General features: G+C 40.2%; 1 protein-coding gene across 2 annotated transcripts in view; it reads left to right on the top strand.

Annotated features, from left to right (window-relative positions):
* The window catches only part of acp2 (acid phosphatase 2, lysosomal), a 153,649-nt gene extending 136,006 nt beyond the window's left edge, over nt 1–17,643 (top strand). For both annotated transcript variants that reach the window (XM_060911499.1, XM_060911500.1), the window contains 4 exons: nt 9,322–9,410; nt 11,310–11,416; nt 14,403–14,581; nt 14,725–17,643. In XM_060911499.1, the coding sequence (XP_060767482.1) occupies nt 9,322–9,410; nt 11,310–11,416; nt 14,403–14,581; nt 14,725–14,861 (512 nt within the window). In that variant the 3' untranslated portion in view covers nt 14,862–17,643. The remainder of the gene's footprint in view (nt 1–9,321; nt 9,411–11,309; nt 11,417–14,402; nt 14,582–14,724) is intronic.
* Nucleotides 17,644–17,899: the final 256 nt, after the last annotated feature.

Raw genomic sequence — 17,899 nt, 5'->3', positions numbered from 1 at the left:
ATAGAAAATGTTATTTTGACCAAAAGGTTGACCATTCAGGTGACCTTAACCTTCACCTTGACCCGATTACCCCCAAAATTTAATCAGGTAATCTACGGGGCATTGCCCATCTACCCTGAAAAGTTGAAGTCAACCGGTGCAACTTTCTAGACGCTAGAGACACACACACACACACACACACACACACACACACACACACACACACACACACACACACACATAAACAAATGAAAGTTTGAAAGAAAATTATGAGAGATGCCCCATCATGTAGCATATCAGTGGAAGCAGAACTGAAAGATGAACATTTTGGAATTGGTGAACTCCGTCCTGGGCGAGGTAAAAATCAACTGTTGACTTAAGTCTAAGATTGCTTCATGATCCTGGGCCCAGATAAACAGCATCAAAACATTTATAAATGAGTGACTTAGTTAAATAAAACTTGATATCAGGAAACATTACAAAAAAAACCCAAAACTTTTTGAAACCTGCTGATCTGCCGTGTCATGTTCAGTATAAATGCGTTTTCTTCAATAAATGCTGCTAGTGAGGTACACTGGACATTATACATACCTGAAAGAGAACCCTTCGTGGTTTGGGAGTTTTATTGGTCCGACAGGCTTGTTTGGCTGCCAAGTGCTTCAGCATGTTGAGAGGCAAAGGCCAAAGAATGCTTCTTTGTTTTACAGGCTTTTGAATATCACTAGTTTCAGATGATGTACAGTGTCAATTGTTATCTTCTATAACCGAAGGCCATTCTGCAGACCATGGAAATATTGCTGGGTCACAGTTTAACTACGTCTTTTTCCCATCAGAGAAATGTAAGCTACAAACACTTGTCCATTTTGATTCAGTTCGATGGTTTTCATTGTGGATTAAACGTATCCATTTCTTTCTTCTCTTCTTCTTGACTGGCAGCTGATAAAAGCTCAAATTACAGTGGTGCTTGAAAGTTTGTGAACCCTTTAGAATGTTCTATATTTCTGCATAAATATGACCTAAAACAACATCAGATTTTCACACAAGTCCTAAAAGTAGATATTATACTTGGTCATTTATATATTGAGGAAAATTATCCAATATTACATATCTGTGAGTGGCAAAAGTATGTGAACCTTTGCTTTCAGTATCTGGTGTGACCCCCTTGTGCAGCAATAACTGCAACTAAACGTTTCCGGTAACTGTTGATCAGCCCTGCACACCAGCTTGGAGGAATTTTAGCCCATTCCTCTGTACAGAACAGCTTCAACTCTGGGATGTTGGTGGGTTTCCTCACATGAACTGCTTGCTTCAGGTCCTTCCACAACATTTCGGTTGGATTAAGGTCAGGACTTTGACTTGGCCATTCCAAAGCATTAACTTTATTCTTCTTTAACCATTCTTTGGTAGAATGACTTGTGTGCTTAGGATCATTGTCTTGCTGCATGACCCACCTTCTCTTGAGATTCAGTTCATGGACAGATGTCCTGACATTTTCCTTTAGAATTCGCTGGTATAATTCAGAATTCATTGTTCCATCAATGATGGCAAGCCATCCTGGCCCAGATGCAGCAAAACAGGCCCAAACCATGATACTTCCACCACCATGTTTCACAGATGGGATGAGGTTCTTGTGCTGGAATGCAGTGTTTTCCTTTCTCTAAACATAACACTTCTCATTTAAACCAAAAAGTTCTATTTTGGTCTCATCTGTCCACAAAGCATTTTTCCAATAGCCTTCTGGCTTGTCCACGTGATCTTTAGCAAACTGCAGTTGAGCAGCAATGTTCTTTTTGGAGAGCAGTGGCTTTCTGCTTGCAACCCTACCAGGCACACCATTGTTGTTCAGTGTTCTCCTGATGGTGGACTCATGAACATTAACATTAGCCAATGTGAGAGAGGCCTTCAGTTGCTTAGAAGTTACCCTGGGCTCCTTTGTGACCTCGCCGACTATTACATACCTTGCTCTTGGAGTGATCTTTGTTGGTCGACCACTCCTGGGGAGGTTAACAATGGTCTTGAATTTCCTCCATTTGTACACGATCTGTCTGACTGTGGATTGGTGGAGTCCAAACTCTTTAGAGATGGTTTTGTAACCTTTTCCAGCCTGATGAGCATCAACAACGCTTTTTCTGAGGTCCTCAGAAATCTCCTTTGTTCGTGCCATGATACACTTCCACAAACGTGTTGTGAAGATCAGACTTTGATAGATCCCTGTTCTTTAAATAAAACAGGGTGCCCACTCACACCTGATTGTCATCCCACTGATTGAAAACACCTGACTCTAATTTCACCTTCAAATTAACTGCTAATCCTAGAGGTTCACATACTTTTGCCACCCACAGATATGTAATATTGGATCATTTTCCTCAGTAAATAAATGACCAAGTATAATATTTTTGTCTCTTTTGTTTAACTTGGTTCTCTTTATCTACTTTTAGGACTTGTGTGAAAATCTGATGATGTTTTAGGTCATATTTATGCAGAAATATAGAAAATTCTAAAGGGTTCACAAACTTTCAAGCACCACTGTAGGTGTTCTCTTTGTTGTGAAGACAGAGTAAGGCACACAGCAACTCACTTTAGGCCTGGTTAAAACTGGTTAGACAGAACAATGCAGTGTTTAACAAAGGCGAAAGTAAACAATACAGTGGAGCTGACCCCGGGTATCGCGGTAAACAAGCGATGACGTAATTATGGATTAGGGTCATTGGCTACTCTAAATTGTGTGTCTGGGGGAAGCTACGACAGGCCTACCAAGCCGGTGGTACCTGTAATTGTACCTCTAGATTCCTCCACAAAATGGACGTTGCCATTACAGAGGCAACTTGAAATGTTTCCTTCGCAAGTCGGTGAACCCATTTCGTGACTGGGTCATTCTTTTCACCTGAACACTGGAAACTCCGAGGAGTTCAAATATCTTCATCCAGGGGTTACGGTAGTACTTCCTTTCGGGTTTTGCAAACAGTAATATTTTAGTCAGTGCTATGGTCTCTGCATGACAAACGTGGCCGATGTACGTAAGATATTGGCTATAAATAATGTCACATAGGGGTGTTGTTTTCAGAATGTTCTCGATCTGCTCATTCGTGTGAATGAAGGTATAATCTGTCTCTTCATCGTCACTTTATGTAATGTGCCTTCGCTTCCATCCATCTTTTACCATATTTCGTAGACATTGACTGGAACATGCCTCCAGCTTCTTAAAGCCTCACTCACAACCTGCTGTACATGCTGCTACGAGCGGTCTACGGTAAAAACTTTGGCAAAACCATGCTTGATACTTGTGCGATACTTGCATGTGTTCAGCGCCGTAGAAGGTCGCAGATTGCCCGTGGAGACTTTTGGTCCTGCACATGCAAATTCTACAGGTCTTGCGACAAATCAAGAACACATACACTACGTAAGGGACCCATACTCCTTTTATACACCTGAACCAAGTCAGCAGCACAGCTAGTAGGGGCTTTTTTCGATGACAGTAAGGCGCATGAGTGACGCACAGTTATTGTACGAGTGACATGCCTCAGAAGTACTACAAAAGTATTCCACACTTGCTATTTGTGTGGCCCGCAAGACAGAAGTACATCTCACTTTCTACCCCTATGTGTGACGTGCGCACAGTGCACACGACCTGCATGCAGCGCACGCGACCCGCATGCAACATAAGGGGCAAGACTCTGGATATATATATTGGGGAGGAGCCAAGGAACCGATCATGTAGCGTGTAGCATTGTAGAAGGGAAGAAGACCATCTCATTTGCTGTTTTTATTTGAGTATATGTTAATTTACTATGCAAACGTCAAATAATAAAACACGAGTATAAGGAAATAACGTATTTTATTACATTGTAAAAAATCCCAACTAAATAGCCCAACAGTTTGAGCACTGAAACACACTCTGACTCCGAGCTACTGTCCTGCTCCTACTCCTGCTGAGTGGTGGGACGGGGTGTCGGGATGTCCTTGTCCTTATCACTGAGCATGGCACAATGGCCTGACAGCGATGATAGGATTGCAATGTCCTCACTTCTGGGCATCGTTAGCTGAAACATACATGAAAATCAGCATATATAATATTAATTACATAAGCATATAGATACTGAAATGAATGTTTAAAGCATGTGTGTTTACCTGTGAAAATACCTCTGGTGGGGTGCTGTGCCTTCTGCTGGCTTGAAGGCATACTTCTCCCTCTTCATGCAGGGCTTGCCGGTGCTGCTACCATCATTATCAAATTCTTCCTCCTCCTCCTCCCCCTCTGCTGTTTCAGGCTGGGTTACTTCACTTTTGCTCACTTCTTCTTGGGTCCCATTTTCTAAACTCATCTCATTCATCTCATTATCTCTAGCCGCTTTATCCTGTTCTACAGGGTCGCAGGCAAGCTGGAGCGTATCCCAGCTGATTACGGGCGAAAGGCGGGGTACACCTTGGACAAGTTGTCAGGTCATCACAGGGATGACACATAGACACAGACAACCATTCACACTCACATTCACACCTACAGTCAATTTAGAGTCACCAGTTAACCTAACCTGCATGTCTTTGGACTGTGGGGGAAACCAGAGCACCCGGAGGAAACCCACATGGACACAGGGAGAACATGCAAACTCCGCACAGAAAGGCCCTCGTCGGCCACGGGGCTTGAACCCGGACCTTCTTGCTGTGAGGCGACAGCGCTAACCACTACACCACCGTGCCACCCCCCATTTTTTAAACTTTTAAACTGAAAATTTTCAAAATTTTCCCACAAAATATCCAGTGTGTCTTCAGTCGAAAGACAGATGCAGCATGCTGCAGACACGCTGGCTTTATACCCACTCCTGGCTTGCGTCACATGCAAGTTACGGTATGAGTGATTGTCACATGCTAATCACATGCGTCACACATGCTTCACAAGTGCGGCCCGTACTCATAGCGCAGGAAACTGGTAAAATACAAGTCACCCGCACTCCACACTCACTGAACACACACCGATAATGTGCATCAGACATACACTTTCCATGGGCTAACAGCGCAATTTTTCCCACGCCTCGAGGAAGTCAGGCGTGCAACCTGTACTTGACAACTATTTTGCCTATACTCCTCCCCCAAACTTTCCCTGGGTTCACCGCGACCCTGCGGCACGGCTGCAAGCTACCAAACCCTGCGACCCGTGCGTTTCCAAAACACTTACGGCGGGTTGTCAGTGAGGCTTAAGCTCTTGTTCATTTGGAAGTGAAGCAGCTGTTCCATATGTGAAGCATCGTACATTATAATTGTAGATGAAGTGTGTTTGTGATGGACGCAGACAGCCTCGTATCAGGCTGGCAACTGACAGGCCAACTGGCCTACAGGGTGTGGAACTTCGAGCGGGTGGGTGGAGCACAGAAGTACGGCAGGCCAGAACTGAGTTTCCAAAACTCTTTATTTCTACACTTTTCAGTGACTTACACTCTCCCAGCCACACAGACGTGCACACACACATAAGTCGTCTGGTTGGGGAGAGAGCTCCTTTCCTCTCTCTCCTTTTATAGGGCGCGGTCACTGGGAAGACACACAAACACAGGTTAACTGACATCAGGTGCAGTGATTCTGCCACTTACCTTCCCTGACTCTGCCCTCCGTTCCCACACTGACGCTTGACCACGCCCCCGCTGCCACACAGGGCAAAGAAAAAAAACCCTCTTGATTATTGCGAAGCACTTTGTTAAAAACAGAGGTTATTTGGTTTCAAAAAGTACTATATAAATAAAGGTTTACTTCCTTATATCCATCCTCCCCTCAATGTTGACAGTTCTTTAGTCCCTGCAGTTGAGAAATATTCCCAAAACATTATGGTTCCACCATCATACTTCACAGTTGGACTGGTGTTTTGGTGACAGCCATTTTGGCAATCATGCCAAAATGTGTTATACTTTCATTTCATCTGACCAGAAAATCTTCTACCATTTTTTAAAGGATACTTCAGGTTTCTTTGTGCACACTTCAAACAACACTACAGATGTTGGCCATAAAATACTTTCAAAGTTGCCATTTAGTTCCTGGTGGTCTCTCTGTATAAGTGTCTTCTTTCTTGGTCATCTACTTTTGACGGCTGTCCAGATTTTGGCAGACTATCGTTTGGTGCCATGCAATTTCTATTTCCTAATAATGGACAGTGCTTGCCAGTGCTCTGGGGTGTCTTCAGATCCTGTCTTTTTATATCCCTTACCTGATGTGTACTTTACAGTGGCGGCTGGTCCATAGGGGGTGCTCAGGCGCTGCCCTCCCAGATGTGGAGGGGGAAAAATATTAAATATATATAGATTTTTTTTTACAAATTTTATTATCAATGTCAGTTTTACTTAATAGTGTCTGCCTACAACCCCGATTCCAAAAAAGTTGGGACAAAGTACAAACTGTAAATAAAAACGGAATGCAATGATGTGGAAGTTTCAAAATTCCATATTTTATTCAGAATAGAACATAGATGACATATCAAATGTTTAAACTGAGAAAATGTATCATTTAAAGAGAAAAATTAGGTGATTTTAAATTTCATGACAACACCACATCTCAAAAAAAGTTGGGACAAGGCCATGTTTACCACTGTGAGACATCCCCTTTTCTCTTTACAACAGTCTGTAAACGTCTGGGGACTGAGGAGAGAAGTTGCTCAAGTTTAGGGATAGGAACGTTAACCCATTCTTGTCTAATCTAGGATTCTAGTTGCTCAACTATCTTAGGTCTTTTTTGTCGTATCTTCCGTTTTATGATGCAGCAAATGTTTTCTATGGGTGAAAGATCTGGACTGCAGGCTGGCCAGTTCAGTACCCGGACCCTTCTTCTATGCAGCCATGATGCTGTAATTGATGCAGTATGTGGTTTGGCATTGTCATGTTGGAAAATGCAAGGTCTTCCCTGAAAGAGACGTCGTCTGGATGGGAGCACATGTTGCTCTAGAACCTGGATATACCTTTCAGCATTATGGTGTCTTTCCAGATGTGTAAGCTGCCCGTGCCACACGCACTAATGCAACCCCATACCATCAGAGATGCAGGCTTCTGAACTGAGCGCTGATAACAATTTGGGTCGTCCTTCTCCTCTTTAGTCCAAATGACACGGCGTCCCTGATTTCCATAAAGAACTTCAAATTTTGATTCGTCTGACCACAGAACAGTTTTCCACTTTGCCACAGTCCATTTTAAATGAGCCTTGGCCCAGAGAAGATGTCTGCGCTTCTGGATCATCTTTAGATACAGCTTCTTCTTTGAACCATAGAGTTTTAGCTGGCAACGGCGGATGGCACAGTGAATTGTGTTCACAGATAATGTTCTCTGGAAATATTCCTGAGCCCATTTTGTGATTTCCGATACCGAAACATGCCTGTATGTGATGCAGTGCAGTCTAAGGGCCCAAAGATCACGGGCGCCCAGTATGGTTTTCCGGCCTTGACCCTTACGCACAGAGATTCTTCCAGATTCTCTGAATCTTTTGATGATATTATGCACTGTAGATGATATGTTCAAACTCTTTGCAATTTTACACTGTCGAACTCCTTTCTGATATTGCTCCACTATTTGTCAGCGCAGAATTAGGGGGATTGGTGATCCTCTTCCCATCTTTACTTCTGAGAGCCGCTGCCACTCCAAGATGCTCTTTTTATACCCAGTCATGTTATTGACCTATTGCCAATTGACCTAATGAGTTGCAATTTGGTCCTCCAGCTGTTCCTTTTTTGTACCTTTAACTTTTCCAGCCTCTTATTGGCCGTGTCCCAACTTTTTTGAGCTGTGTTGCTGTCATGAAATTTCTAATGAGCCAATATTTGGCATGAAATTTCAAAATGTCTCACTTTCGACATTTGATTTGTTGTCTATGTTCTATTGTGAATACAATATCAGTTCTTGAGATTTGTAAATTATTGCATTCCGTTTTTATTTACAATTTGTACTTTGTCCCAACTTTTTTGGAATCGGGGTTGTACATGCAATCTGAATTATTTAAACAACATTTCCACCAACTGATTCTCATTCAACAGTGAATTTCCACTGACAGACTTGTATCATTTCACTTCTTGGGCGCTCATCACAGCGCCCCAGAAGTGCAGCGAAATAGCCAGGTTGCTAGGGAAAAATAATAAATATTTGGCCAATCAGCATCACCGAATTTAATGGTTTTGGGGCGCTGGAAATTTTGCCCCTGCTATAGAAAATGTATCTCTCTCTGTCTTTAGTTAGAGGTGATGTTCAAAACTAGACTTTTGGTTCATACTGGACAATAATCGCACATCTTTCTTGTCATAGTTTGTATTCACAACAAGAGTGTCAACACTGTGTTTCACTCCCCCTCTCTCTCTCTCGTTTCACAGAAATACACCTAGCTCAGAAAACACACACACACACCTACACACCTCATTTCATCGTCACTCTCACACAGAAATCTTACACTCACCTTAGAATCAGACACACACACCACCTCTCTCCCTCTCTCTCTCTCTCTCTCTCTTTCTTTTCATACAATCACTCTCCTTAGAAACCTTCCCACTCTCTCTCTCACTCATTCACACACACTCTCACACACACTCACACACACACACACACACACTGTTGATTTGTATAGATTCAGCTGAAATCATACCCTTGCTGTAAACTTCTCTCAAGAACTTGAGTATTGTACTGTATTTGATACCGTTCCTTTCCAAAGCATAAATGGAGCCTAATATAGCTGTAAATTGTTTATTTACTTTATTTGTGAAACTGCTGATTTTGAGAAGGAAATTAAATTATCTTTGTGGAATTGTTGTCATTTTCTGACTGTTCATTTGAATGCTTATACTGGACTAGGCAGGGAAATCTATTGGCACACCAGCCCCACCAAGAATTTTTTTCACCAGCCGCCACTGTTCCCACAACTTTGTCGGAGAGTTGTTTTGGGAGGTCTTTGGAGCCTATACTGCTGCCTTTGAGTGTATCTGCATTTGAAAATGGAAGGCTGATAGTAAATAGCTGTTTTTATTCAAGCTGTCGAGGTAGTGTTGAAAAAGTTTGTGTTATGAAAAAAAAAGAGTAACTGTGACCTTGAACCAAGAAATCTAAAACACTGTGGACACTGGTGACATGGATTACCAAAGATGTTTGGGATGATTGGACTCTGAAGAAGCCAGTAGACCTACATACTTCAGCTAGATTGTGGAGATGAACACGAGCAATGAATCAAGCATGCTATGTAAGCATGGTACTTTGCATCAGTGACCCTGTGGTTCCTAATTTTATCTGTATAACTGTAAAATATAAATGTCAAAACAAATCTTTCTAGTCCTTTTATAAGTTGTATCTTCATCAATATTCTGGACAGTTGGCATTCATCTAGTACTCTTTCTCTTAGGTGTCTTGCTGGATCAAATAATTAAGAACCTATCAGCTGCTGCCACTTCCAACTCAAGTCAGCAACTGAAGATGATCATGTATTCTGGAGTGAGTCGGTAGCTTTTTCTGTTTCCCTTTATTTGCATTTATTCACACACTTTGTAATATAAGACTTGTCAGTATGTTTGTCACAGTACCATGCCAAGAAAGCACCTTGACCGGTACCAGTATTGTAAGCGGCAAAATTATTCATCAGGGTACTGATCAGTATCATGGGTGCAAGTTTCCCGGCATGTGCCGGAAGCTCTGGTTTTTTCGGTTCTGAAAAAGTCATTTTTCCAAATCGTGTAAATCCGTTGAGATTTTCGGGGGGGGGTGGCCCTCTCACTGTCTCACTCTCAGCGTATTACCGGGTTACCGTGGTACAGTCTCTGCACGAGACAAATCTTTTCATCTCGTCTTCGCCACAAACCTCATTCAATTTATACGCCGCTCACCGACGAGCGGTCCTGACTAGCCCGTTGTTTCACGGTATTATACATGTGTGATATCATGTTTCACGCGTGTATCTGCTTTTATAAACATGTTTTTTTGACATTTGATTACCTTTCAATTATTAAATAAAAGTAAGGTAGGTCTTGAAATAAGTTTGTTAGCTTTTTTTATCATCTTTTCTAATATGGTTGTTAGGTTGAAAACTCATTTGTAGTCAGTAATTGATTATAAAATATAGATATTTTTGTATATGGAAAAAGCTGAATCTTATTTGCTAAAATCCAGGAGTTTCTGAGGACATCAAGACATGTGGCTCCTTATTTTAACTCAAGCTGTGTATATATTGTAAAAAAGGTATCACAGCAAAAGCATATTAAAAATGGTTGTTTCAGCATTTAAATTAGTAGTTGCTAGATGTTTTGAAATATCAAACCTTGTACTTGAAATAGTATTTCAGATGAATTGATGAAATGTATTAAACATTTGATGTGAATATGCAAATCATATAACTATTAATATTATAAATGTTTGCATGAGAGACAACCATTTTAACTTGTAATTTAACTTGTAAGGCTCACCCCCCTTTGTAAACCCCCCCCCCCCCCCCCCATGGCTGTGCCATGCACGTCTGACTTTGTCAGACTTTTCAGGTTTTTGAAAATTTTATACTTGCACCCATGCAGTATGAATCATACTGTCCCAATTGCATTTGGTTATTTTATGTTTGGTTATATTATGTAGAACAGTTACCGTTTTATGTGGCACAGTGGTGTAGTGGTTAGCACTGTTGCATCACAGCTAGAAGGTTCTGGGTTTGAGCCTCAGGGGCAACTGGGGCCTTTCTGTGTGGAGTTTGCATGTTCTCCTTGTGCCTATGTGGGTTTCCTCCCACAGTCCAAAGACATGCAGAATAGTTCAGTTGGCTACTCTAAATTGCCCATAAGTGTGTGTGTGTGTGTGTGTGTGTGTGTGTGTGTGTGTGTGTGTGTGTGTGTGTGTGTGTGTGTGTGTGTGAGAATGGCTGTCTGTTTCTCTGTGTTGGTCCTGTGATGGATTGGTGGCCCGGCCAGGATGCCACTGCCTTTCGCTCAGTGTCGGCTAGGATTGGCTCCAGCTTTCCTGTGACCTGCAATGGATAAGCAGTTTAATGAATGAATTTCAACTTTCAAGGAGCCATCAAGGAACCATTTCAACTTGAAAATTTTCATTTTTAAACTTTCATTCTTCAATCTTGTAACATGAAATTAGTTTTTACAGGACCTTCTTGAAAATCACTTTGAAGAAGCATCCTGTTAAAATATCATTAAAGAAAAAATATAATTAAAGAATTGACCTACTTGGCAAAAAGATGACAAATAATACAGTTTGCAAACACTGCAGTTTGCAAAACCATATACTTACTGAGAACATTTTAGGATGGCTAACAAGTTCACAATCCTGCATCATGCATATGATTAACACAAGACGTACATGATGACAGTATTTATTATTGTGTGCTTATTTATTCTTCAGCATGACACGACCGTTGTAGCACTTCAGGAGGCACTTAATGTGTATAATGGATTACAGCCACCATATGCTTCTTGCCACATATTCGAACTGCATCAGGATCACAATGGGTGATAAAATCTTTACACACACACACACACACACACACACACACACACACACACACACACAGGTACACCCATCAACCACCTTAATAGAAACATCTATACTCCTTCTCGTTCATGCAATTATCCAATCAGCCATCTTGTGGCAGCAGTGCAATGAAAATAATCATGCAGATCCAGGTTAAGAGCTTCAGGTCATGTTCATATCAAAACAATGAGCTTAATGACATTGACCATGGCATCGGATGTTTCCACCCACATAACTGATGTTTTTGTTTTTCGAATCACTCTGTGTAAACTTGAGAGACTGTTGTTTATAAAACTTCTGACCATAACTGTACTTTGCATTTTTATTCCAATTTATTAGGCAATTTATTTTATTTTATCCTATTTTACTTTGTTTTGATTATTGTATTGTTTTTACTCTTTTTATTATTTGGTCTCAACAAGTGTTATACCAGGCATATCAAGTGAAAATTCAAATTCAATCCAAATTGATTGAAACTGATCTCATTGAATTCAGAATTGAATGCAGAACAACGTACTTTTTACAGAATTAAAATTTGTTTATCCGTTCTTGAGATATTGCATATCAAAGATTGAAAAAACGGCTTAATTTTTCGAAAAGTGTATATAATATTATGTATTAGGATAACATGGTCCAAAATGGGCCTAATTAACAAATGAGGTCAAATGTTTTTTTTCTTAATGACTTTATTTTTCAAGATATTTACATGGAAATTGGCAGGCACATAGATGGTTGTACACTGAATACAAAGGTTTTTTTTTTTTAATTAGTAAATAAAAAATATGAAAATTAGTATTTAATTAGTATGAATTATGCTAATTGGGTAAAAATGTTAAATTGGTACACTCTCTTCTTCAAAGTTTCACCAAATGGCTTTATTTGTGCAATATAAAACTGATCTTAACTCTCATTTATACATCACCAAGGAGGAGAAATCAATGTTAATTACAAATACAATTATAAAATATGTATAAATGAGCACTGAATGTCATTCGCATCTATCATTCTCTATCAAAATAAAGTAATAAAAGAATATTTTTTAATACCCTCTTTGTGCTCTGTAGGCCTTTGTATTTCTAAGTAGGGCCTACTAGTGTTTATATGAAAGAATATAAATTATTATTTTGATTAATATTCACAGCTTTGGCGGCACAGTGGTGTAGTGGTTAGCGCTGTTGCCTCACAGCAAGAAGGTCCGGGCTCGAGCCCCGTGGCCGACGAGGGCCTTTCTGTGTGGAGTTTGCATGTTCTCCCTGTGTCCACGTGGGTTTCCTCCGGGTGCTCCGGTTTCCCCCACAGTCCAAAGACATACAGGTTAGGTTAACTGGTGACTCTAAATTTGACCGTAGGTGTGAATGTGAATGGTTGTCTGTGTCTGTCTGTCAGCCCTGTGATGACCTGGCGACTTGTCCCTGCTTTTTGCCCGTAGTCAGCCGGGATAGGCTCCAGCTTGCCTGCGACCCTGTAGAAAAGGATAAAGCGGCTAGAGATGATGAGATGAAATGAAATTGACACTCAACTTCGGGGTTTTTTTTCACATATCATTCCAACCACTAAGATCTCAATATTTTTCATCAAAACAACTAGTTATATTCTAAAATAGTTGTTTATTTACATGAATCAGTTTGATTTAAAAAAAAATAAGTCGGTAAAGCTATGAAAACTTACTTCAAAGTAGTATTAACAATAGAAAATTAAGCAATGACTACACTGCCAGTGAGCATCTAATATGCCTAGTTATATGAATAAAAGTTTATTGATTTAAATCCATCCTCCCTTAAATCTTGACAAGTTCCTTAGTCACTGGAGATGAGAAACATCCCCACAACATTAAACTTTAGAGACTGTTGTTTACGCAAATCCCAGGAAATCAGAAGCATCAACAACCATGTCAGAGTCAAAGTCACCGAGATCACATTTTTCTGCATTCTGATGTTTGATGTGAACTCAAACATCAGAATGCAGAACTCAACCTCTTGGACCGTAAGTGCGTGATTGTATGCATTATGCCAATACCATATAATTGACAGATTTTATAATTGCATGAATGAGCAGGTATACAGGTATTCCTATTAAAGTGGCCAGTGAATGTAATAGAGGATATTACACAGTGGCGTGAAGATATGAAGTTTATCTTCGAGTGGTGAATGGATATATAGTTTTCAACATGAAGATAAACTTCATATCTTTGCACTACAATGTAATGTTCTTTATATTATATAGACACATCCATAAAAAAAACCACAAGTTACTCAGAATTTTAATTTTGAAAGGTAATAAGAATTTTAATTTTGAGCCGGTTTGCCATTTTGACAACGCACATCAAGTCAGCAGGAAAACACTGGGAGTGATGTCATCAGAATGAAGATATCAGGAAATATGTCATGCAAATCCATGATGTATTTTGTATGAAAAATACGAGTTTTTCAACACAAGAAGATAAACTTCATATCTTCAAGCCAACGTGTGATTTTCTTAGACACACTCACAAACAAAAAGTACCCAAATTTATGAAAACAATTCATCGATATCCTCATGATTAAGGATATTGGAAAATATGTCATGGTTTGTGTGAAAAATATGAGTGTCGTATTTCCCAGTAAAACACTCATGTCTATGTAATAGATCAGCTTACACATGCATATTATCTGTATACAAGTGCACACACCTTTATTTGTTTTGTGCCTGTGAAGGTTCTCAGTTATCCAGGTCATCGTAATCCGTAGGTACTAAAGAAGGCAACTGGACTTGTTTGAAATCCTTGAAGATGTTTCACCTCTCATCTGAAAACTGAAGAAGCTTTTTGGATGAGAGGTGAAACATCTTCAACGATTTCAAGCAAGTCCAGTTGCCCTCTGTAGCACCTCTGGATTTTATTTGTTTTCTACACTTGATACACTTACTGCAGTTGAAGCATTACCTGTAATAAGTGTTCCTTATAGATTTATGCTCTCTGGCCCTTAGATCCTTCTCTGTGGCAATGTTTTATCGTAACGATAGCTCTGTGGCTAAGCCATACAATTTAACTTTACCTGGCTGTGCCCAGCTGTGCCCACTGCAGGACTTCATTCGACTCACACATTCAGTTATTCCAACAGATTGGCACAAGGAGTGCCAGATCAGCTCATCTGCAAATGATAAAGGTATGAACAAAGACAAACTTCACACACACACACACACACACACACTATTATATTCAGCTGGACATTACCATACTATGACTACCATTCACTCCCAAATAATATCAATAATTGTTCTTGATTTTCTCTTTTGTATGTTGGTGTAGATGTGATTGTTGGGCTGGCTGTCTGTGGCTTCATTCTTCTGCTCCTCGTTGTAGTGTTGTTTGTTGCATTGTGCCGTCAGAGTGAACCGGTCATTGGTTACAGCCACATTAGCAATGAGAGTGATGATCACTCCTGACAGTCATACCAGCTCCTGTGCAACACAAAGTCATGGGATCGTGCAAGCCTGTAAAAGACCAGTCACACACACCAGCAAGTACAACTATACAATCAACTGGATTTTATTATGGATAATTTTTAATCCTGACATTATATTTTGATATGTGTGATCTTTCTTTTATACTGTAGAACATAACCGGTTTAACTGGTTTCCCAATTTTCCCCTGATTTTCTCCCTAATTTGGCCAGTTCCTACCCTCCAGCAAGCTCTTCTATGTGATAGTTACCAGCTAGGGAGGGCAAAAGTTATTACATGCTTCGTTCAAGGTTCATGAAGCCAGCTAACTATATCTTTTCAAACTGCTGCTCCTACGTCAGGGGGCAGTGTGACACGCTCAGAGGAAAATGCTATCCTCTCACTACCGTAAACATGAGCTCACAGATGCCCATGATTGACTAGTCTTGCTGTGCCTGATGGGGTGAAAGAGTATTCCACCCCTTCCTTCCTGAGAGCACAGCCAATTCCCAGCTCCCAACCACACATGCCTATGGCATCATTCGGATTTGAGCTTGCAATAGAGAGCATTCTTTGAGTCCATCGTTTGTTTACACTTCTCAAAAAAAGAAATCTGATGTGTGACACTTGTTTATTTTTTGATTGTTTAATTGTTATATTGGAATGATCTTGTGATGTGCTAAAATAATTACCAAAATGTATGCCATTTTTTTCTGTCCATGTCTTTCCTCATATCTGTTGTACAGCTTTTCTCTCCCAGCCTCAGCATATGCTTTTGTTGGGTTAAGACACTTTTGTGGTTTATATACTTACCATCCCCTTAATTAGGAACATCTGTACACCTGCTCTTTCGTGCAATTATCCAATAAAACAACCATGTGGTAGCAGTACAATGCATAAAATCATGCCGATACATGTCAAGAGTTTCAGTTTATGTTCACCAATCATTAGAATGGGGAAAATGTGATCTCTGTGACTGTAGCATGGTTGTTGGTGCCAGAAGGGCTGGTTTGAGTATTTCAGAAATTGGTAATCTCATGGGGTTTTCATAGACAACAATCTCTAGAGGGCACAGAATGATGTAGAAAACAAAATAAAATCCAGTGAGTTAAGAAGCAGCCTTTATTTGTCACATGCACACTCGAACACAGTGAAATTTGTCCTCTGCATTTGACCCATCTGGAGCAATGAACACACACATGGAAACACACAAGTGAACAGTGAGCACAGACATACCCAGAGCAGTGAGCAGCTATGCTATAGCGTCCTGGGAGCAGTTGGGAGTTAGGTGCCTTGCTCAAGGGCACTTCAGCCCAAGGCCACCCCATGTTAACCTAACTGCATGTCTTTTGAGTTTTAGTTCTGCTGGTGGAAACACCTTATTATTGAGAGAACTCAGAGAATGGCTAAACTAATTTGAGCTGACAGGAAGGCTATGGTACCCACTCTTTATTCAAATGTGGTGAGCAGAAAAGCCACAGTACATGGCACCCTTTTTAATGAAGAACATGAATCTGAGGCTATATTGGGCACAGGTGCACCGAAACTGGATAGTTGAAGATTGGAAAAGAAAAAACGTTACTTGAAGGTTTAATGAAACTTGTCTGTGGGTTAAGCCTTAATATTTTTCTTTCCTGCAGTATTGCACTAATGTGGCTGTAAGACCAGTTTTTAGTGTTTTGAAAAAACACTTCCATATGTTTTACTATCTGGGCAGCACGGTGGTGTAGTGGTTAACACTGTCACCTCACAGCAAGAAGGTCCTGGGTTCGAGTCCAGCGGCTGGCGAGGGTCTTTCTGTGTGGAGTTTGCATGTTCTCCCAGTGTCTGCGTAGGTTTCCTCCGGGTGCTTCAGTTTCCCCCACAGTCCAAAGACATGCAGGTTAGGTTAATTTATGGCTCTAAATCGACCGTGAGTGTGAATGGTTGTTTGTCTCTGTGTCAGCCCTGCGAAAACCTGCCAACTTGTCCAGGGTGTAGCCCGCCTCTCGCCCATAGTCAGCTGGGATAGGCTCCAGCTTGCCTGCGACCCTGTAGAACAGGATAAGCACCTACAGATAATGGATGGATAGATGTTTACCATCTTCTCTAGTCATAAATTTTGGACAGTGATTGTGGCTATGCAAGTTTTAATATTAAACCAAATTTAATCAGGAAACACTGTCCTTGTATTAGGAAAAGCCAATAGATAGATAGATAGATAGATAGATAGATAGATAGATAAATTCAGTCAGACCAAATGTTCAGGCATGTGAGTTTCCTAACAAAAGGTTGTTAAAAGAGGTTGTAAATGTGTTTCTAGATCAATAAATAGTTTTGTTCCAACATCTAAGAAATAATGTTTGGTAGATTTTACATGTTAAAAATTAACCACTGACTGCATTATGTCCCCACATACAACACCTAAAAGATATACCTGCTCCAAGGTAGATAGGTCATTAAACAAGTCAAAGTATCAGATTTTGTAATGCGTTTTCAAGCTTATCATTGTGATGCCAAATGCTTTTATTTGTATATTTATAAATGTTTGGTGATTAGTTTGTGTATTTAACTGACTCACTGACTGTCAGAAATAGTACTTTTCATTGAAAATGAATCGTTTGTCAGTGGGATATCCAGCTTTGATAGAAAAAAAAAAGATTTTGCAAACAATATTCCAGCTTGATAACAATCTGTAGAGCTTGTGGTTGTGTTGTTCCCCCTTTGATTTTCATGGCCTTATGTTTTAAATGCCACCATTGCCTTTGCAAATTAATCCAGGTAAATAAAATTTTGAAATCAAAAACTTGAGCCTTTCATTAATTCCACATTTACAGATATATCAGCATTTCCATTTTCAATATCAAAAGAGCTGGTGAACATTTCATAGGGATAGGAACAAAATGTTTCATATTAGAGTGTATTGCAGAGATCATTAAGATGCAGCTGCACTTCTAACTTGCATTACATTTATGGTATTTGACAGATACCCTTCATCCAAAGTGACTTTTATACAACTGACCAGCGGGAATCATAGACTTCCAATTTTATTAGGGTTTTTT

Source organism: Neoarius graeffei, chromosome 27 (genome assembly GCF_027579695.1).
Source record: "Neoarius graeffei isolate fNeoGra1 chromosome 27, fNeoGra1.pri, whole genome shotgun sequence".
Classification (NCBI taxonomy): Eukaryota; Metazoa; Chordata; class Actinopteri; order Siluriformes; family Ariidae; genus Neoarius; species Neoarius graeffei.
Note: the sequence above shows the minus strand (reverse complement) of the source record. Positions and strands in the feature narration are given on the sequence as shown.